General features: G+C 30.7%; 1 protein-coding gene across 1 annotated transcript; it reads right to left on the bottom strand.

Moving 5' to 3' along the window:
- Nucleotides 1-10,207: 10,207 nt before the first annotated feature.
- LOC121131473 (cuticle protein 7-like) lies at nt 10,208-10,788 on the bottom strand. Its single transcript, XM_040726901.2, has one exon. It carries the CDS (start codon nt 10,740-10,742, stop codon nt 10,332-10,334), a length of 411 nt encoding a protein of 136 aa, XP_040582835.1. The 5' UTR covers nt 10,743-10,788; the 3' UTR covers nt 10,208-10,331.
- Between the last annotated feature and the right edge of the window lie 5,761 nt (nt 10,789-16,549).

Here is a 16,549-nt window from a genome sequence, read left to right as displayed (position 1 = left end):
ATTTTTATTTATTACAATAATAACTAATGGTTATCTGCTTGTTTGTCTGGGGAAGATTTTCAAAGAAAATTCAAAAAAAGAAATAAAAAAATTAAGTTTATTTGCCGTCAATTATAACTGAAATTGAAATTACCCACATGACCCACTCTAAAAATACGATGAAGAGATAACAAAGGAAATACTTCACAAACCAGGAGCAATTCATAAAGCCAGGTGGATTTTTTATATACTAGAGTCCATAAAAAATTGTCTAATTGAATATAAAATTTATTTTCTACTTTACAAAAGTGTGACAACCAACTATAAGCAATCAAAACTAAAAAAAATTTGTAGTTTTTGTTGCTTAAATATACGGTGGTTGTTGGCCATACCTTAATTCTCGTGTTTTGTTCCTTGGTTGGATTTGGGCTTGTACAAAATTATGTAAAAACACAAAAAGTTAATGAATACATTTCAGTAAATGCATTGAAAGCCCTAGATAGACATTTAATATGTGATACTTAACCCAAGAAATGGTTGTCTTATAGAATTGTTTAGCAAAAAGTTTCAATTTAAGAACGTCGGTCCATTGCAGATACTTTAAAATCTATTCAGCCAAGGAAATGACCGTTTTCTCCAATTTACCGATTTGGGCATAACTATGGGGAAAAAATTCTTCAAAGGTCACCTCAAAAACAACAATAGCAGATTTTTGAACATTTGTGTGTTTAAAAAACCTCTTGGTTCATTATATATCTTTCAAATTTCAGTATGAGTTTCATTGAGGAAAATATAGAAACAAGGGAGAACAACCAATAGTTCAACGTAAATATCGATTTAGTCAAAGAGCTGATTTTCTTCCATCTTCCAAAATCAAATAACAGTATCAGAATGTTTTGCAGATACGTTTAACCAAATTTATGAAATCCATCAAAAATGTACCTAAATACAATATAACTGAAAATTGTTTTTCTTAATGTAATATCACATATTTTCTATATTCGAATTTAGTATTTAGAGAAAGTATGTATGTATAAATTAGTTTACTTTGGTTTACATAACCTTAAAAAAATAGATATTATTATTAACAAATTAACTAGATGAATCAATTGTCAGAAAATGGAGATGTATTTAAATAAATTTTCAATGGTGTTGATATTAAATTTTGATAAGCATATTTTTATGTTGTTATCGAAGGTGTTATATAATTAATGTTATAGCTTTCAAAAACTCGTTTACAACGCCTATTTATGCAAACCCATCGGTTTACTTTTGTAGTATGTTGATAAGTGAAGTAAGTAAGGCAACATGTTAAATATTGTAGCATGTGGTACAAATTTTTTTTAAACACACAAATGTTCACTTTTATTAAAATAAAATCATGGAGACCTTTAATTTCATTTTCGTAATTATACAAAACTGAATATTTACTTTTATAACTGTTTAATTTGATGTGTTTTCAGAAAAAAATTTGTATAGTTAACACACGGCTGGTTTCAGATGGCATTTCCAGCAAACCCCAATTTTCATTCAGGATTCTGCAACGAACAAACTAAAAAAATATATATTATATATTAAGTTGTAAAAATATGAAACATACATTTTTGTTATTCAAAATAAACGTACATTGCATGAAAATCATACAGAATATTTTATTGCAAATATTGACAGAGGCTAGCTATACATTTTTGTTACCTGTTCGACAATTTGTGGATACCACACCAAAAAAGACGTGCTCTTTTGAGCTGAATCAGTAATTTAAATATTTTTGCAAATCTTTGTAAGAGGTTAATCACTGTTGCGGAAGTACAAACCCCATCAATACAAAAAGATGGTAATTGGACTGAGCCAAATCTAGTGAGAAAGTATTCAAACGTATTTTCAAAATAAACGACTCACTCGTTTCTTTCAACAGTTTTGATGTGTTATAATAATGGAGCATGAAGCATAATAATAGTTTGTGTTGCCTTTTGATATTCTGGTCGTTTTTCAAACAAAACTCTATTCAAATCGATCATTTGTTGATGATAAGGTTTAATAATGGTTTCTCCAGGATTAAAAAGTCTTCAATTTTTTTGTTGGTTTTTCAGGTAAAAATTGTACTTTTTTAAACCATTCAAAGTAGTGTGATTTAGCAAAAAAAAAAAAGAAATGCTGAACGTAAGATTGGACAAGTATTCGGCTCGATTATGTAGCCTTTTTTTTTTTTTTTCTAATAGTAACATAAAATCAATATACATGGTTATTCAGGTAAATCTGGATCAAATTTAACTGTATCCTGGTCAATAAGGGAATCAAGTAGAGGTTTAAAATTTCATTTAAAGTTATAATTTGTCCCAGTATTTGATGATGGATGCCTTCATGGAGTCGATGCTGTTGCGTGAATTGGCAAATACCTTCCTCTCTAACTCCAGCTTAAAGAAGTAACTCATGGGATTCATGTCGGGGGAGTTAGAGGGTCAGGGTTGGGGATCCGCAAATAGCACCTTCCCTCCTTTTACAAGTTTTGGATCTTGTGGGTCTTGTGAGAGGGGACCAACTGGTTGGAGACGTCTTAGACGGTGCTGTTTGGGTACCAGAGGATATTATTGATTTAATCTGGGCTATGTCCTCGCTAACAGAGATTAGATGATAGTGTTCCTCCAGGTCTCCTCTATTGTAAATACTTGTTTTGAATTAAAAGTTGCGTAATTAACAAAAGGCTAAAGCTGAACCTCTCAATTTAAAATAACAAATTCAATGCTTTCTTCATTGATCAGGATGTAATTAATGAGGTCCCTGTATCACTAGTATAAGAAAAAAAGATTAGAGTTGAAATTCTATGGTCTTGAGAGATATGAGAGGTTCAACTTGTTTATATATCACATGGGTGGAAAAGTCCCGGGCTTCACAAATAGATGGTACTATTTAAAAAAATACCCCTTACATCCAGTTTGCACCAACCTTCAAACGACAGCTAACAAAATTTCATGACAATCTGTTCTTTCCTATTCTTCAGCTTGTGAGTTATTTGTTGTTCAAAAACTATTTTACACTGTTTCTTCATGATTAAAAATACTGCACAAACTAAGCAATTGCTTGAAAAGTGCTATGGGAACTCCGCTACATTAAGCAAATAAACACCAAAGTGTTTTAGGCCATACGTTATATAAAACTAAATAAGTTATAAAGCTTTACAATACATTGTTTCTTTAGGTGTAGTTGGATAAAAAGTTTAGCTAATCTAATGATTTTAAACCAATTCACGTGTAATGTTCATAATGTTTGAAATCCCATATACCAACAAAAGAATGGAATAAAGGGTTTTTCATCTTCGACTTTTTAGCAATAATGTTGATACATTTTCATTAAACAGTTTGATTACTTTATGATGGACTTATATTAATGAAAAATTGAAATTATTATTACTCACATGTAGCAAATAATTTGCTATCTGTAGCCTGTTTCATTAAGCAGTTATTTATACATTAGATGACGAATAGCAATGCATTACAAATTCTTGAAGAAGGATGTGCCCACTCCAGAATGTTATTTGTTGTGGTACCGTGTAATTATTTTAGTTAATTGACAACATATGATGTGATTGGTCCATCGTATTTCTTTCTTTATGTTGTATGCATATATATTTATAACTTTTATTTTAAGGTACCAGATTCCTTTTAATGGTTAAATGCTATAATACAAATAAAAAATAAGTACGATGGGTCATGCACACCTTTTGTGAAGACAATAATATTACGATTGTGTTAATTTAAATTAGACCCAAGCATATATTTTACTTCAAAACCGATGCTATAATGCATATTTTGTGGCTTAATTATATAGGGAGAACCGGGTGAGTCCGTACCTTTACACATTCTTTGAAACATTTATTTCTTAGTAAGATTTAAAAAAATGATATTAATATCAAAGAAAAAGTATTTGGCTACATTTAATCATAATCATATTTTTCTAACCATCATGTGATTTTTTCCAAGATTATTTTTTTTAAGTTGCCAGAGTGTTAAAAGTCATTCAAGCCCTAAAGACAAAACTTGGATCTGTTAAAGGTCTTGAAGGTCATGTTTGTGTTAAAGACTTACAATAACAATAATAAACGTGACTTCAGAATAAGAAAATGTCATAACCTGAATTTTGTTAAAAATTTCAATAATTATTGTAATTATAGTAACTATTGTTTGAGTGTACGTCAAAGATAGACCCCAAAGATGAAAAAATATGCAATATTTTGCAGTTTTTATCGGATAAAGGCGAAAACGAAATTTGTAAATTAACAAGAAATTTTACAAAAATTTTATAACTTCTTTCAAATTAATTTGAACTCTAATTAGCATTCAAATTTAAGAGAATTGGGTCTCCTATACAAACATATGATTAAAGAAATACACCATGACATATTTGTTTTTTATTTATTTATTTTTAATTAATGTTCATCTCCTTGGCAATTAAAACAGTGCTTATGACTGCACTGTTCACATTTTCAGTCCCCTGACTTACGTTTTGCCCTCTATCAAAGTAAAGCTAAAGAATATGGTGTATTTCTTCATTGCTGATTTTCATCTTTGATGCGTGCTCAAACAATAACTGAGTCAAATAATCACAAAACTGTCTACAAAAGCAAGATTATTAAAAAGCGATCTATTGGAAAAATAATGAATTTCCTTATACACACCTACTATTAATCAAAGGTGGAACTCAGGTATTAAATAGCTTAATCATAACAAAACTTCAAATTTTTGTAAACGCAGGGAAATTTGTTCCTTAGGTCAATGACTCTAATAACCAGTTATACTCAAAACATAATGTTTATATGATTATTTACAAAAAAATTGACAACTAATAACCCAACAATTAAATAATCTTTTCATTAATGCTATGAATACTTATGTCTAAGTATGATAAAAAAAATTATTTATTAATCATTAGAGGTTGAATAGGTAAGAAAATTCGTGAAACAGCATCAATTTTCATAAATTGTAAGTTTAATTATGAACTTAGTGTTCGATAGAGTAATTTCTGTTAGATAAGACCTGAACCTTAAATATGTATTACACTGATTCTAAAAACTTTGTAGTAGTTAGCAATAGAAGAAGAATGACTAGTATTTTGTTATATTAACCAAATCAATGACTTAAATATGTATGTTTATGAAAAACACAATAAAAATAGAAGAGTTTTCACAAATTGTCATCATTTCCAAATCAGCGTTCGAATTAATCACACCAAAAATGTATTCAAAATCCATTCTTTTTTTCGCTATAATTGCGTGTACATATGGAGACCAACCTCCAGCAGGCTATAGTGCTCCAGTAGGCACAAAATTGGCTTTTGAATACATTTTGATGTAGATTTAAATAGGTCTAACACATATCGAGTAGTCAATTAAAATCTGTACACATTGAATTCTAAAATTAAAAAAAAAAATATAACTTATAATTAACAATAGAATTTCAACAAAATTAATACTATAAATTGAAATGTCTATGAGCTCTCTAAATCATTAATGTAGCTGTCCTAAGCCTTATTGTGGGTTTCAGGTGGCGGCAGAAGGCCTGTAACCGGCTGCAGATGTGGCCCTCTGCCACAGTGTCCCAGTACTGGCTGACATTAGCTTTGAAGGCCTCAGTGTTTGGATGACAAATACTGCAGGTCTTCCCCTCGACATGCACTCAAAGGATGTGGTTAAGAGGCTTGGCATCACGGCTGTAATGGGGGGGCAAAATGACAAGAAAAGAGTTCAAACGAACTTTAAAGACCCTTTATAAAGAGACTTGTAACAGAGGATATGTTTGGTTTTTTTTTTTTCATTTCAGGGGTCAATGGTGGCCTCTCCTCCCTCACAAGGGTCTTAACATCCATTTTTTCTATTGCTTTCTAAACATTCTTTTTGAAACCCCGTATATCTTGCATGGTCCCTCATGGACTGGAGGGAATTGATCTGGGCTGCTTTAGTTAACTCCTTTTGGGCCTGTTTGGCCTTTTTGATAGAGCCCTTCTTCTTCTCAAACGTTAAATACATGCTTACGACGTAGACGGTGGTCCTGGAGACGCCCAACTGCTTGGAAAGCGCGCTTGGAAATTCGTTGATCACGTTCAAGTTTATTTTTCTCTACTTCTACGTAAGCTAGGATAGTTTTGTTTTGTAACTTATTGTTTATGCTTTAATATATCGGATTATGAATTATTTTCCATCATTTTTCCTTCATAATTATTGAATTAGTAAGTGTTCAGATTTCAATGGAACACCCGGTATTTCACAATTATGGCAATTTGCGATAATGGTACTTGTTTTAAAGCAGTTTTAAATGTACATATATACACAAGCTATGGTTAATATAAACATCATACTTGTTATTCTTCTAATGCTAATTACCCATAGTTTTTTTAGTTGCAACCTAATGTATTGTTCTAGCATTATCATATTGGCATATATTATCGTATGAATTTCTCAGAAAAAATACTTTGTAATGTTAGACTCCATTTTCGGATCTTATTTTCTTATAAAAAAACTGTCTTGAATGAAAGTATGAATGGATATTACATATGTTTAATAGATTAACATTAATTGTGGATAAAAATATATCATAAATAAATCAAAACCCTAAACCATTCATGCTCAATATATTGTACAAAATTTATTAAAAATAAATTTATTGAATAAAAAAGAAAAAGTTTTATTTATATTGCTACTCTGATCACAGAAATTTGTCCAATGATTTTTTTTTCAGTGATAACATATTCAGAGATTCAAATAATAACAGTATATCCACATTAAAGTGATTAATTAATTCAACATTATGGATTATAAAAATTCATAAATGACCAATTACAATGCTTAAAATTTTACTATAAAAAATGTATATGTTGGTAACTTGCAAGATTTTATTGCTTTTATGAATTATTTCTTCCAACTGAAAAAGTGAAAACGTATTTGTGAACAAGGAACATTATAATTTATTTAGAAATCTCTGACAAAATAAGAGGAAAAAAGGAAGTCGGCAAATTTCAAGTTTAATTATCAATTAACCAAATATTCAATATAATATTAATTATCACCAAATAGATTACTTTATATATGTATAGCATATAACTTATCTATTACAAAAGCCCATTTTTATTATTTCCTATGTTCAGCATTATAAATTTATTCTTAATAAAAAGTGAAGCACATCTGCTGTTCATTATGTAATCGTTAGTATAATACACAAGCCTCTAAATTTCATATTACTGATATATTATTTATAGTTGATGAAACTGGGGAGCCGAGGCCCTCCCAAGAATTTCATAGTAATATTTATTACTTGTAATTATTAAAAAGCCAATAAAGGTGACACAGGAAATTTGAAATCCTTAAAATGGCTAACAATCCCTCCCCAAGGCGAATCTTGCCACCTTCCCCAGATTTGTTACTTCGTCTCCCTAATATTTTTTTACTTATTGCACCTTTTCAGATTAGGATCTTGCTTGAAAAGTAGAAAAATATCAAAGAAATAGAACATTAATTTATAAATTTAGTACGTTTAAACAATATAGCTTTATTCCGTTCGTGACATCACAATTTTCTTATTTATTTTTGTTGGCATAGAAATGCTCCGACCTTATATTTAGTCACCTTGATGAAATCAAATACTAATGAATAACTTTATTTACAAACTACAAATATTTATTTTGTATAATATGATTCAATAAATATTTATTTCTTATCACTCAGAACCTGGACAGAGGTGCATCAATTTTTATGGGCTCTCCAGTGAACTGGGGATCTTAGGCTTTAAGAGGGATGTGAAAACAGTGTTTTACTCCTCATATCGAATGACGTTACCCTCTATCTACACTAATAAATCAGCGGTAGGAATAAATACTCCCCTTTCTGTTCCTATTTATTTTGGTACTGTGATTAATGATCATAGTAGAGGAGATAGTACAAAATGGAACAGCAGAATAAAAAAGGATGATTGGCTAGTATCAGCGGTGTCAAGTAGCCCAGAAAAATTCAAAATAGAAAACTTGATATCAAAAATAAAGTCAGTTATGTACACGGCAAGTACTAAGACAAATGGATGGTAAAACTTTTCAAAAGATCAATATCCAAGATGGACAGTTTTGATGAGAGTGGAATACTGGTCACATATTTATACAGAAAAAGAGTGTTAAAATTTGTGTATTGAACTTTTTTTTATTTCTTTATATTTTTTAAATTGTGATTCTATGAACATTTTTATTAGTTAAAGTATTGTTGGATGGTTTAAGTAGTACTTTTGTAATCTGTATCATATGAGAATAAATTAAGGTAAAAATAAATGTTTCTTATGGGACATGAACGTTGTTTTCTTATATTCCTTTGTTAACAAAGCGACAAAGAGTGAAACCTTTTTGTGGCAATATGTGAAATTTTTTAAAGAACGAAGATCGCATACAGCATTATAAATATTTGTCAGAAGGCCTTATGTCTATAAAAGTGTAATTTTTTATATATAGTAGACTGTATTTAATTCGTAATTTGTCCTGGGCAAAGGTTTTTTCTAAAATTGTAAAATTGAAGAAGTCCGTATCTTTGGAACACATTATTTAATTGCAAAAAAATATAAAAATATTTGTGGTTTACAAACCATTTAATCAGCTAATTTAAATAAATTTCCCAATTCTTCACAGTTAGATTCACGATACCTCCCAACTACAGTTACATTTGTATCAGGCCAAATAATTTATTTGAGATCCGGCGATATTGTGACTATTAATGGGTCTTGCTTATTAGCTGAAATTGAGACAAGCTCATCTTTTTGCAACTAAAATTATTACATTTATGAATAATCGTATTATATAGTATTATTACGCTGATTAGCTCTATCATTTTGAATGTTCTTTCATATTATATTTCTAATGTACACAACACTTTGGAGAAAAGTTAAAGTATGCGAAATTGAAAATGGTAAAGTCCATTGAACGTTTCTATGTACCTATATGTATATATATTTGTGTTTTAATTATAATTATGTATCTTTTTACACATTGATATTCGTCATTATAATGATGATGAATATGGATTGCTTGCTAACTTTTTTTTTTTTAATTTTGTGTACCAAATAACCGCATACACGTTGAAATGGGAATCCAAAATAATATTACCCAAATTTAACATATTTTAACAAAAATGTCCAAATGATTGAATTTTACATACAAAGTATACCGTGTATACAATTTAAAATATAGAAACCAAAATCCGTACAGAAATATAATATAACTCTTTGTGGTAAAGAAACAATATGATGGTGCTAGTCTGGGAGTTGATAAGAAATATAAAAGAGTTGGTATAATTGACTAATTTGGCTAACTATGACCGAGACGAGACCAAAATTATGGAAAAGCAGTCTCGAGAGCAGTTTCACATTTTTTTTTCCTATTTCTGTTGCAATATAACGATATAAAGCTTAGAACCGATTACGATACTCCGATCAGCGATATAATATCACCATATCGCAATTGATCGCGGATCAGAAAAAAACTTCAATCTACATGCCTTGTAATAAGTTACTTATTACTTTACAAAGAAGGTAATATTGTAAAGAAACGTACTACTTTCAAATGCAAGTAACTAGTAATATGAAATATATTAATTTAACTGTTCAGTACATTACCTTGTGATAACACAATTGAGGCCATACAACAATCCTTAAAAAAATGGGGATAGTTGTACTAAGAATTTAAAAAAATGTCCAGCAATTAATTTTTATTAAAGTGGTAAGTTGTCTAATCTGACAAAAAAAAGAAGACCTTTCTCAAAAAGTAATTTGATTAATCAAATATAATAGCTGAATGTACATAAGAGGTTACAGGAGCGTCCCTAGGGGGTGGGCTGGAGGTGCTGTAGTCCCCATCCCAAATAAAAAATAAATATAATCCTGCAGACATCCTCTGATTGAGAGAGAGAGAAATATATCGAGAGGAAAGTATAATCTTTATATTGTCGCTAAAATCGGGAGATTAATCCATGCTCGAGGATCAAGAAGGAATTTGAGTCCATTACATTTTACTATTTTCTAAGAATTCAACATCGGTGTTATACGTAGTGCTACTGCTTCTAAGTTAAGTTTTAAATAAGGTATAAAAAAGTACCTGCACTAAAATACTTCAAACGATCCAAGTTTGTTTACATATCTATGGACAATTTCCCAAAGGATGAGAGTTATTCTTTTTCTGAATTAACAGAAACTGAATCATTATGAACATATTTATAATTTTTTTGAACATTTTATTTAACAAAAATACATGCATAAATCACAATCAAAGATATTTATCCATTGATTGAAGGATTCTGAGTAATTGATTTATTGATGAAAGAAGGAATTTGATAATTAAGCATAAGAAGGCAATGGAGCTGGAGGAGCACCATAGGCTGGAGGAGGAGGAGGTGGAGGAAGTTCAGTCACAACCTCTGCAACAAATCCACTGTCTCCTTCAACAGTGTAGGTGACAGTCATGATTTTGCCATCAGCACGCAAGACTTTGTATTGGCCAGCGACTGCTCCATCCTTAGCCTCTTCTTCAGCACTAAAGTCGTTTCCAGATTCGGCATCAAGAACAGCGTAGTTGTAAGCATATGGTGGGATGGGTGCAGGTGGTGGTGGAGGAGGTGGAGCAGGTGCACCATAGCTGGGTGGAGGAGGAGGGGGAGGAGGTGGGGGAGGGGCTCCATATCCTGCTGGAGGCTTGTCTCCATAGGCACAAGCAATGACAGCGCAAAGAACGACTAATTTTCCGTACATTTTGATGTTGATTATTTGTTCTTCAGTTGTAGACTGATACTTATTTTTTTCTATTCCTCCCTTTTATATTGATCTGGCTATTGTATGAACATACAATTACTTGTTTGAATACTTGAAGAAAGAATAAAAATAGTGATTCTTGTTTGACTTCTTCTTTACGCTTTAAATATATCTGATAAATTTAGTTCAAAATTATTCATAAATAAACCACCAGGCGCTTTTGAGAACATCAAAGTTAGATTTTATTAACTATGTATAAAAAAATAGGTCGTTCTATAAAATATGAAGAAATTTTGTTCCTTTTCTCTAATTTCCCTTTTTATAAAAGCATAAAGGAACAAAGAAATATAAATTTTTAGTAATAAATGACTAAATTAAATCTTTTTTGAGATGGATATAAAATATACATAATAGAGAATGATTTTAATGAAACATACAAATTAAATAGTTTGAAAGATTATCCAATTCTAAAAGATGCTAATTATTATTAAAGAGTTAACATCATTATTTTGTAAATTATGACACTTTCTTCATAATCAATAAATGAAGATTAACAAATAACAGATAATATTTGAACATGCCATATAGGAAGATGGTTTGATAATTTGAGCTTTAATCTCATGTGTTGAATTATGTGACCTTTTTTTTTTTTTTTTTTTTTTTTTTTTTTTTTTTAGTTCAGGTTGATCAAATAATCATGGGATGACCTAAAACCTGGATTTATTATCTACATTAACATCTTGATATACTAAAATAACATTACAAAGGTCCCCATCATTTTACATTATAATTATGAGAAGATATTAAGTGTAATTTTGAGATAAGGTCCGAGTTTGCAGAATGCCTGAATTCAGTTAAATAATATATTGTTCACTGCCTCTTGACAATGAAAATCCCCGTTTTAATGATTTGATTTTATTATTATGTGGTGTATTTAGGACTTTATCTTTAAGTCTAAATTGATGGCTTTGGAACATTTGCCAAACAAAGATACTATTGTAGCAACATCTTGGCTTGTGGACTTTCTTAACATCCTTTTAATCCTTTTTAAAGCAGTTTTAAGTATAATAAATAGTACTCTCTTTTCCTCTACCTTCTTTCTTTGTTTCTACTTCCCTCTATTCACCGTTGCAACGCGGGCATCCTTTGCTTATACATCTATAAAATTAAGTAATTATTAAACAATGGCTAAGCCCCTTCCCCCAAATGATGAAATCTAGCAATACCCCTGCGTGTAACCATTATCGATGTTTTAATCATAGCAAAATCTTAAGAGGAAAATTTCATAACTTTATTTTGTATTTGTGGTTTGTATTTAAATGGTACTTTTTTGGTTGTGTAAAAAGATGAATAAATTCACTATCAATGAAGAATATCTTAATTTTGTAAAAAAAACATAATTTACAAACTTATAAAATTACTTATAGAACAACAAGTATTATTAGTTACCCATGGTTACAACTCCCACTTTTTATACGTTCCGTTATTGTTAAATGTTAAATTATTTTAAGAGTCAAACAATGGTATTTTATATTATTGCTTTTTTTAATTATATTTGGAAACTTTTATAAGGTGTAAATATATACCCGTGGTCTTACACATGGAACATCCTGGGCTGTTACTAGGATTTTTATTTGGGGCGAGGGGAGAAAAAAGGGAAAGGGGATCATTTTAGAAAATAAATTTAATATATTTATTTCAATTAAATCAACATTTGAAGATATACAACAAATAAACTAAAACTTTAGCGTGATTTAAATTAATCTAAATCTAACAAATATGCGGCGATGTACTTTTTATAGTAATCTATTTTTTTGGGGATAAACTTTGTTGTCTCTCTCTCTCCCTTTAGTCCAGTGCCCGTTATTTTAAGGAACGATTGTTCAATAAATTTACTCGAAATGGAATCCTTATCAAAAATTAGCTTGAACCATGTAAAAAACATTGTTTTTCAAAAATCTTTTAAGCTTGATAAGCCAAGGTCGCTAACATTTTGAGGAAAATAATCCCAGTACAATATATTATCACAAATTTCGTCAATCTTCTTGCATAAAATATCTAAAAAAGTGTTAGTTTCAATATTTAGGTTGGGTTAGTTAAAATCATTGAAGATCCTCCAGATTAAGAGGAGGCATTTGAACTACCAAGGCTGGATGAACGATGCCCACTTTTACATACTTTAGAGGCGTAGAACCCTTTCTTATCTTTTGAATTATTTTCTGTCCCTTCTTGGTCACATTGGACATGCACTTGTACACTGAACACTGAAGTCCTTTTGAGGAGTGTTCCTATAAGCACTAGTAAAAAGAGGACATGTCAGTCGCTTGTTTCTCAGCTTGTAGCAAGAATCACAGATTGAATAATTTCCATGGCATCGAGATTGCAATGATCTCATCCCACAATCCGTACATTTTATACCTTTCCATCCATTTTTTGGTAAAACAGGGAGAGTGGGAATAAGACAATGAACATGAAAATTACTATCACACACATCAAATAGAATATATCCATGTTCTTGATTACTTTGTTTACAATTTTGACACCATTTGCATTTTTGACATTGCCAACCACCTTTTCTAGCAGCAGTAATAAGGACATGCATTCCATTATAAAATTGATATTGTCCACAAACGGTACAACAGAGTAAGTTTTCAAACTTGTCAACTTTGAGTTCTGAAACTTTTCCATATTTCCAATTTTCCCTGTTGGGATATAGATATGTTTGATTCTCAGCAAATTTTGGAAATATAGAATTTGAATTCTTGCTACTATATTCTTCTTTAATAAAATTACATACATTGAAGCGGTTTTTGGATATTTTGATCAATAATTTTCATATGTTCAAGAACATGATTTCTATCCATAGCTATGAATGTTCATAGCACTTTCATCGTAGGTGTAACACCCTTCAAATGAGATAACAATTAAAATCAACCATTATTTGTGTTTTTAAAAATGAATTCTTAGTCCAGATTTGTTCACGTTGTCCTAAAAAATATGTAACGGGTTTTTGGCTACCTGAATAAATCATAGAAATGCTGTAGCGAAATCTTCAGCTTTATGTTATATTTCTCCAACTGTTATACATATGATATATTTTAGTGTATTGATTTAGTCTAATAATGGATTTAAGGCAATAATAAATAGAACTGGGAGATGGATTTCCTTGACAACCTCCTCTAATCCAATGAAATTAGACTCCTCTCTTTAATAAATGGTAATAAGGTCAGAAAGACTTACTACCACCATTCATATTTGAATTTCATCCAATGTTTTATAATTTTTTAACAATTGTTCAATTTATGATTGACATAATTTTTCACTTGTTAAATAGAAGCAAGCAGGAACGATAAGTTCAAATTTCCTCAACGTTTATACAGATGACTCAAAAATCGATGTCATAGTTGGTTTATTAAATTTGACGATACTTGTACTATGGAAAACTGTGGTAACATACAGTTACCCAAGCTGAACTGGAGGTTTTTTTTTTTGAGGCATTATGTGCTCTCCATCGTTTGAAAAAGTTCGTTCCTATGTCCATTATAATATTTTTTGGCTGTACAATTAAAAGAGAATCTAGTTATAGATCAAGAATGCCCTCAAGAAATACTGAATGAGGGAAGTTTGATTTTGATTATAGTTGTCAGTTTGTCTATGAATGAGGCATGAACCACACCCATGCTTTTTGTGACGTATATGCTCTGGAGTACATATTTGTTGCACTCCTTACTTTAATGAACAAATACCTGTAATTGTTTTCTTGTTTCCTTTTTTTAAATGTTTGATGGGTAGACATGGGGTATCATCCTCTTTTCTATGTCCAGTTATTATAAGAACCGTGCCTAATTTCCCTTCCTGGCATGCATTTGATTCGTGTTCTGTAATTACTGCATTTATGTTTTATTTTTTGTACATATATTATTTTCATGGTGGTCTCACGGTGCAAATTCCGGTAAATACAGCACGTACTTAGATTAATAAGAGTACTTTGCGCAGAGCAAGGAGCTAAACTCGAAAACCTTTCTTTATAACATTTTTGCCTAAAAAGATGTTTTTTGTTGGCAACTTTCCATGCAGATTTCAAATTTGGATTCCAAATTCAAGAAGAAAAAAAAACTTAAGTTTTTATTGATACAGTAAATAAATTATTTAAGATTAGTTTTTATACGAGAAAGCTTATTTTTAATTTTAATAAGCTGCTTTCGCTCTCCCTCTTTCGTTCCAATTTTTCTGCTTGTTTTGTAAGCCCTTGCCTTCTCTGATATGATTTATCAAGGACAAATTGAGAGCGAGTTTTTCATTGATCGAAGCTTTCCAAGTAGATGTGATCGGTCAATGTCGTTCCATAGATGTACTTTCTTCTTTTTTGATATTTTTGTAACGAGCCCTTTAGTGTTGTTCATTTTTGTGATCGTCGACTCGACAATAGACGGTACCAGGAATGAAAATCCTTGAATCTCTCTTCTTTGAAATCACCGAATATTGACACACAGAATCGTTCGAGAAATTATATTTGTGTGTTTAGGTGATTGACTGTATATATGTGTTTGATGTCTTTTTGATGTTTTTTCATAACTTCTGACAGAGTAGTTTGAGCAGAAGAATTGGTTCGATCTTGAAGGACGTCTCCGAGGCTGGATGAAAATTTGCTTGAGAAAACTAAAACTTTATTAATAATTTAATCATTGTATTAATAATATTTTCAACTTACTTTAAATACCTTGACAGGTACAGCTAGCAGAGAATGCATGCGTTACCAGTGCATCGAAGGAGTTTCGGTGATTTGGAAGCTTCTTTAGCTTCAAGCCGGCAAGATTCTAAATGAGATAGAATTGCTTGGACAGTACACTCTGCATTTTCAGATTTTCTGAGAATGGGACTACAGAAAGAAGTCCAAATTTTATATGGTATGTAGATTTCCATGATTAGTTCAGCTCGTTTATCGAGAAGTTTCAGTAGACTTTTCAGCATTCTGTCTTGAGGCTCCAATGCGGCTTCCCATGTCAGTGCAGAAGGGTTGACTTCGCCTTTTAAAGAAAAGTCACAAAGCTGGTAGATTGAAACATGTTCTCAACAAGGGTGTAAAATCTTATTTACGTCAACAGAAGGATGTTCCAAAGGAGGAATGTTATCTCCATTCATTTGGAACCGTGCTTTTCATAATTTAATTTTACTTAAGCCTAGGAGAAATTAACTACTGGACTTGTAGAGGATATAGCCGTGATAATAACTGGTATAGATCAGTCAACAATGTATTATATTATGTAAAACAGGTGAATGAAATAAGTAAATGTTTGGATAAGATTTGTCTTATGTTTGCTAAAAATAAAATAAAATATTTACCGCAATAGCTATTCACTGGGTGTCAAAAAGTGGATACAAAAATAATCAGGAAGGCAAAAATACTTTATTTTATACTAGTAAAAAGATTGCAGTAGTCTTTATAACCAATATATGCTAGATAAATACGTAAAGCCTATGTCAAATCGTTTTTGACTTACGGAGCAGGAATATGGGCATTGTCAATAATATGGCATAAGATTCAGTTTGAGAAGAAAAAACAGTTAAATAATTTTGTTTTGTTTTGTAGTGTAATAAAACTACTCCCTCTAGATCTATGGAAGTCTTGCTTTATGTAGAACCTATACAACAAATCATAAAAGGACGAGCAATAGCAACCCATAGGAGAAAAAGAAGAAGTTATTCGAATAATCTGAAATTCTACAAATAAAGAAAAAGGGGCTTGGCTAATGAAAGAAAAGTTGAAATCAATGTTAAATATTTTTATAACACCAATAAAGAGAAAA

Source organism: Lepeophtheirus salmonis, unplaced genomic scaffold (genome assembly GCF_016086655.4).
Source record: "Lepeophtheirus salmonis unplaced genomic scaffold, UVic_Lsal_1.4 unplaced_contig_710_pilon, whole genome shotgun sequence".
NCBI classification, from domain to species: Eukaryota; Metazoa; Arthropoda; class Copepoda; order Siphonostomatoida; family Caligidae; genus Lepeophtheirus; species Lepeophtheirus salmonis.
The sequence above is the reverse complement of the archived record's forward strand: the minus strand, read 5'-3'. Positions and strand labels throughout refer to the sequence as shown.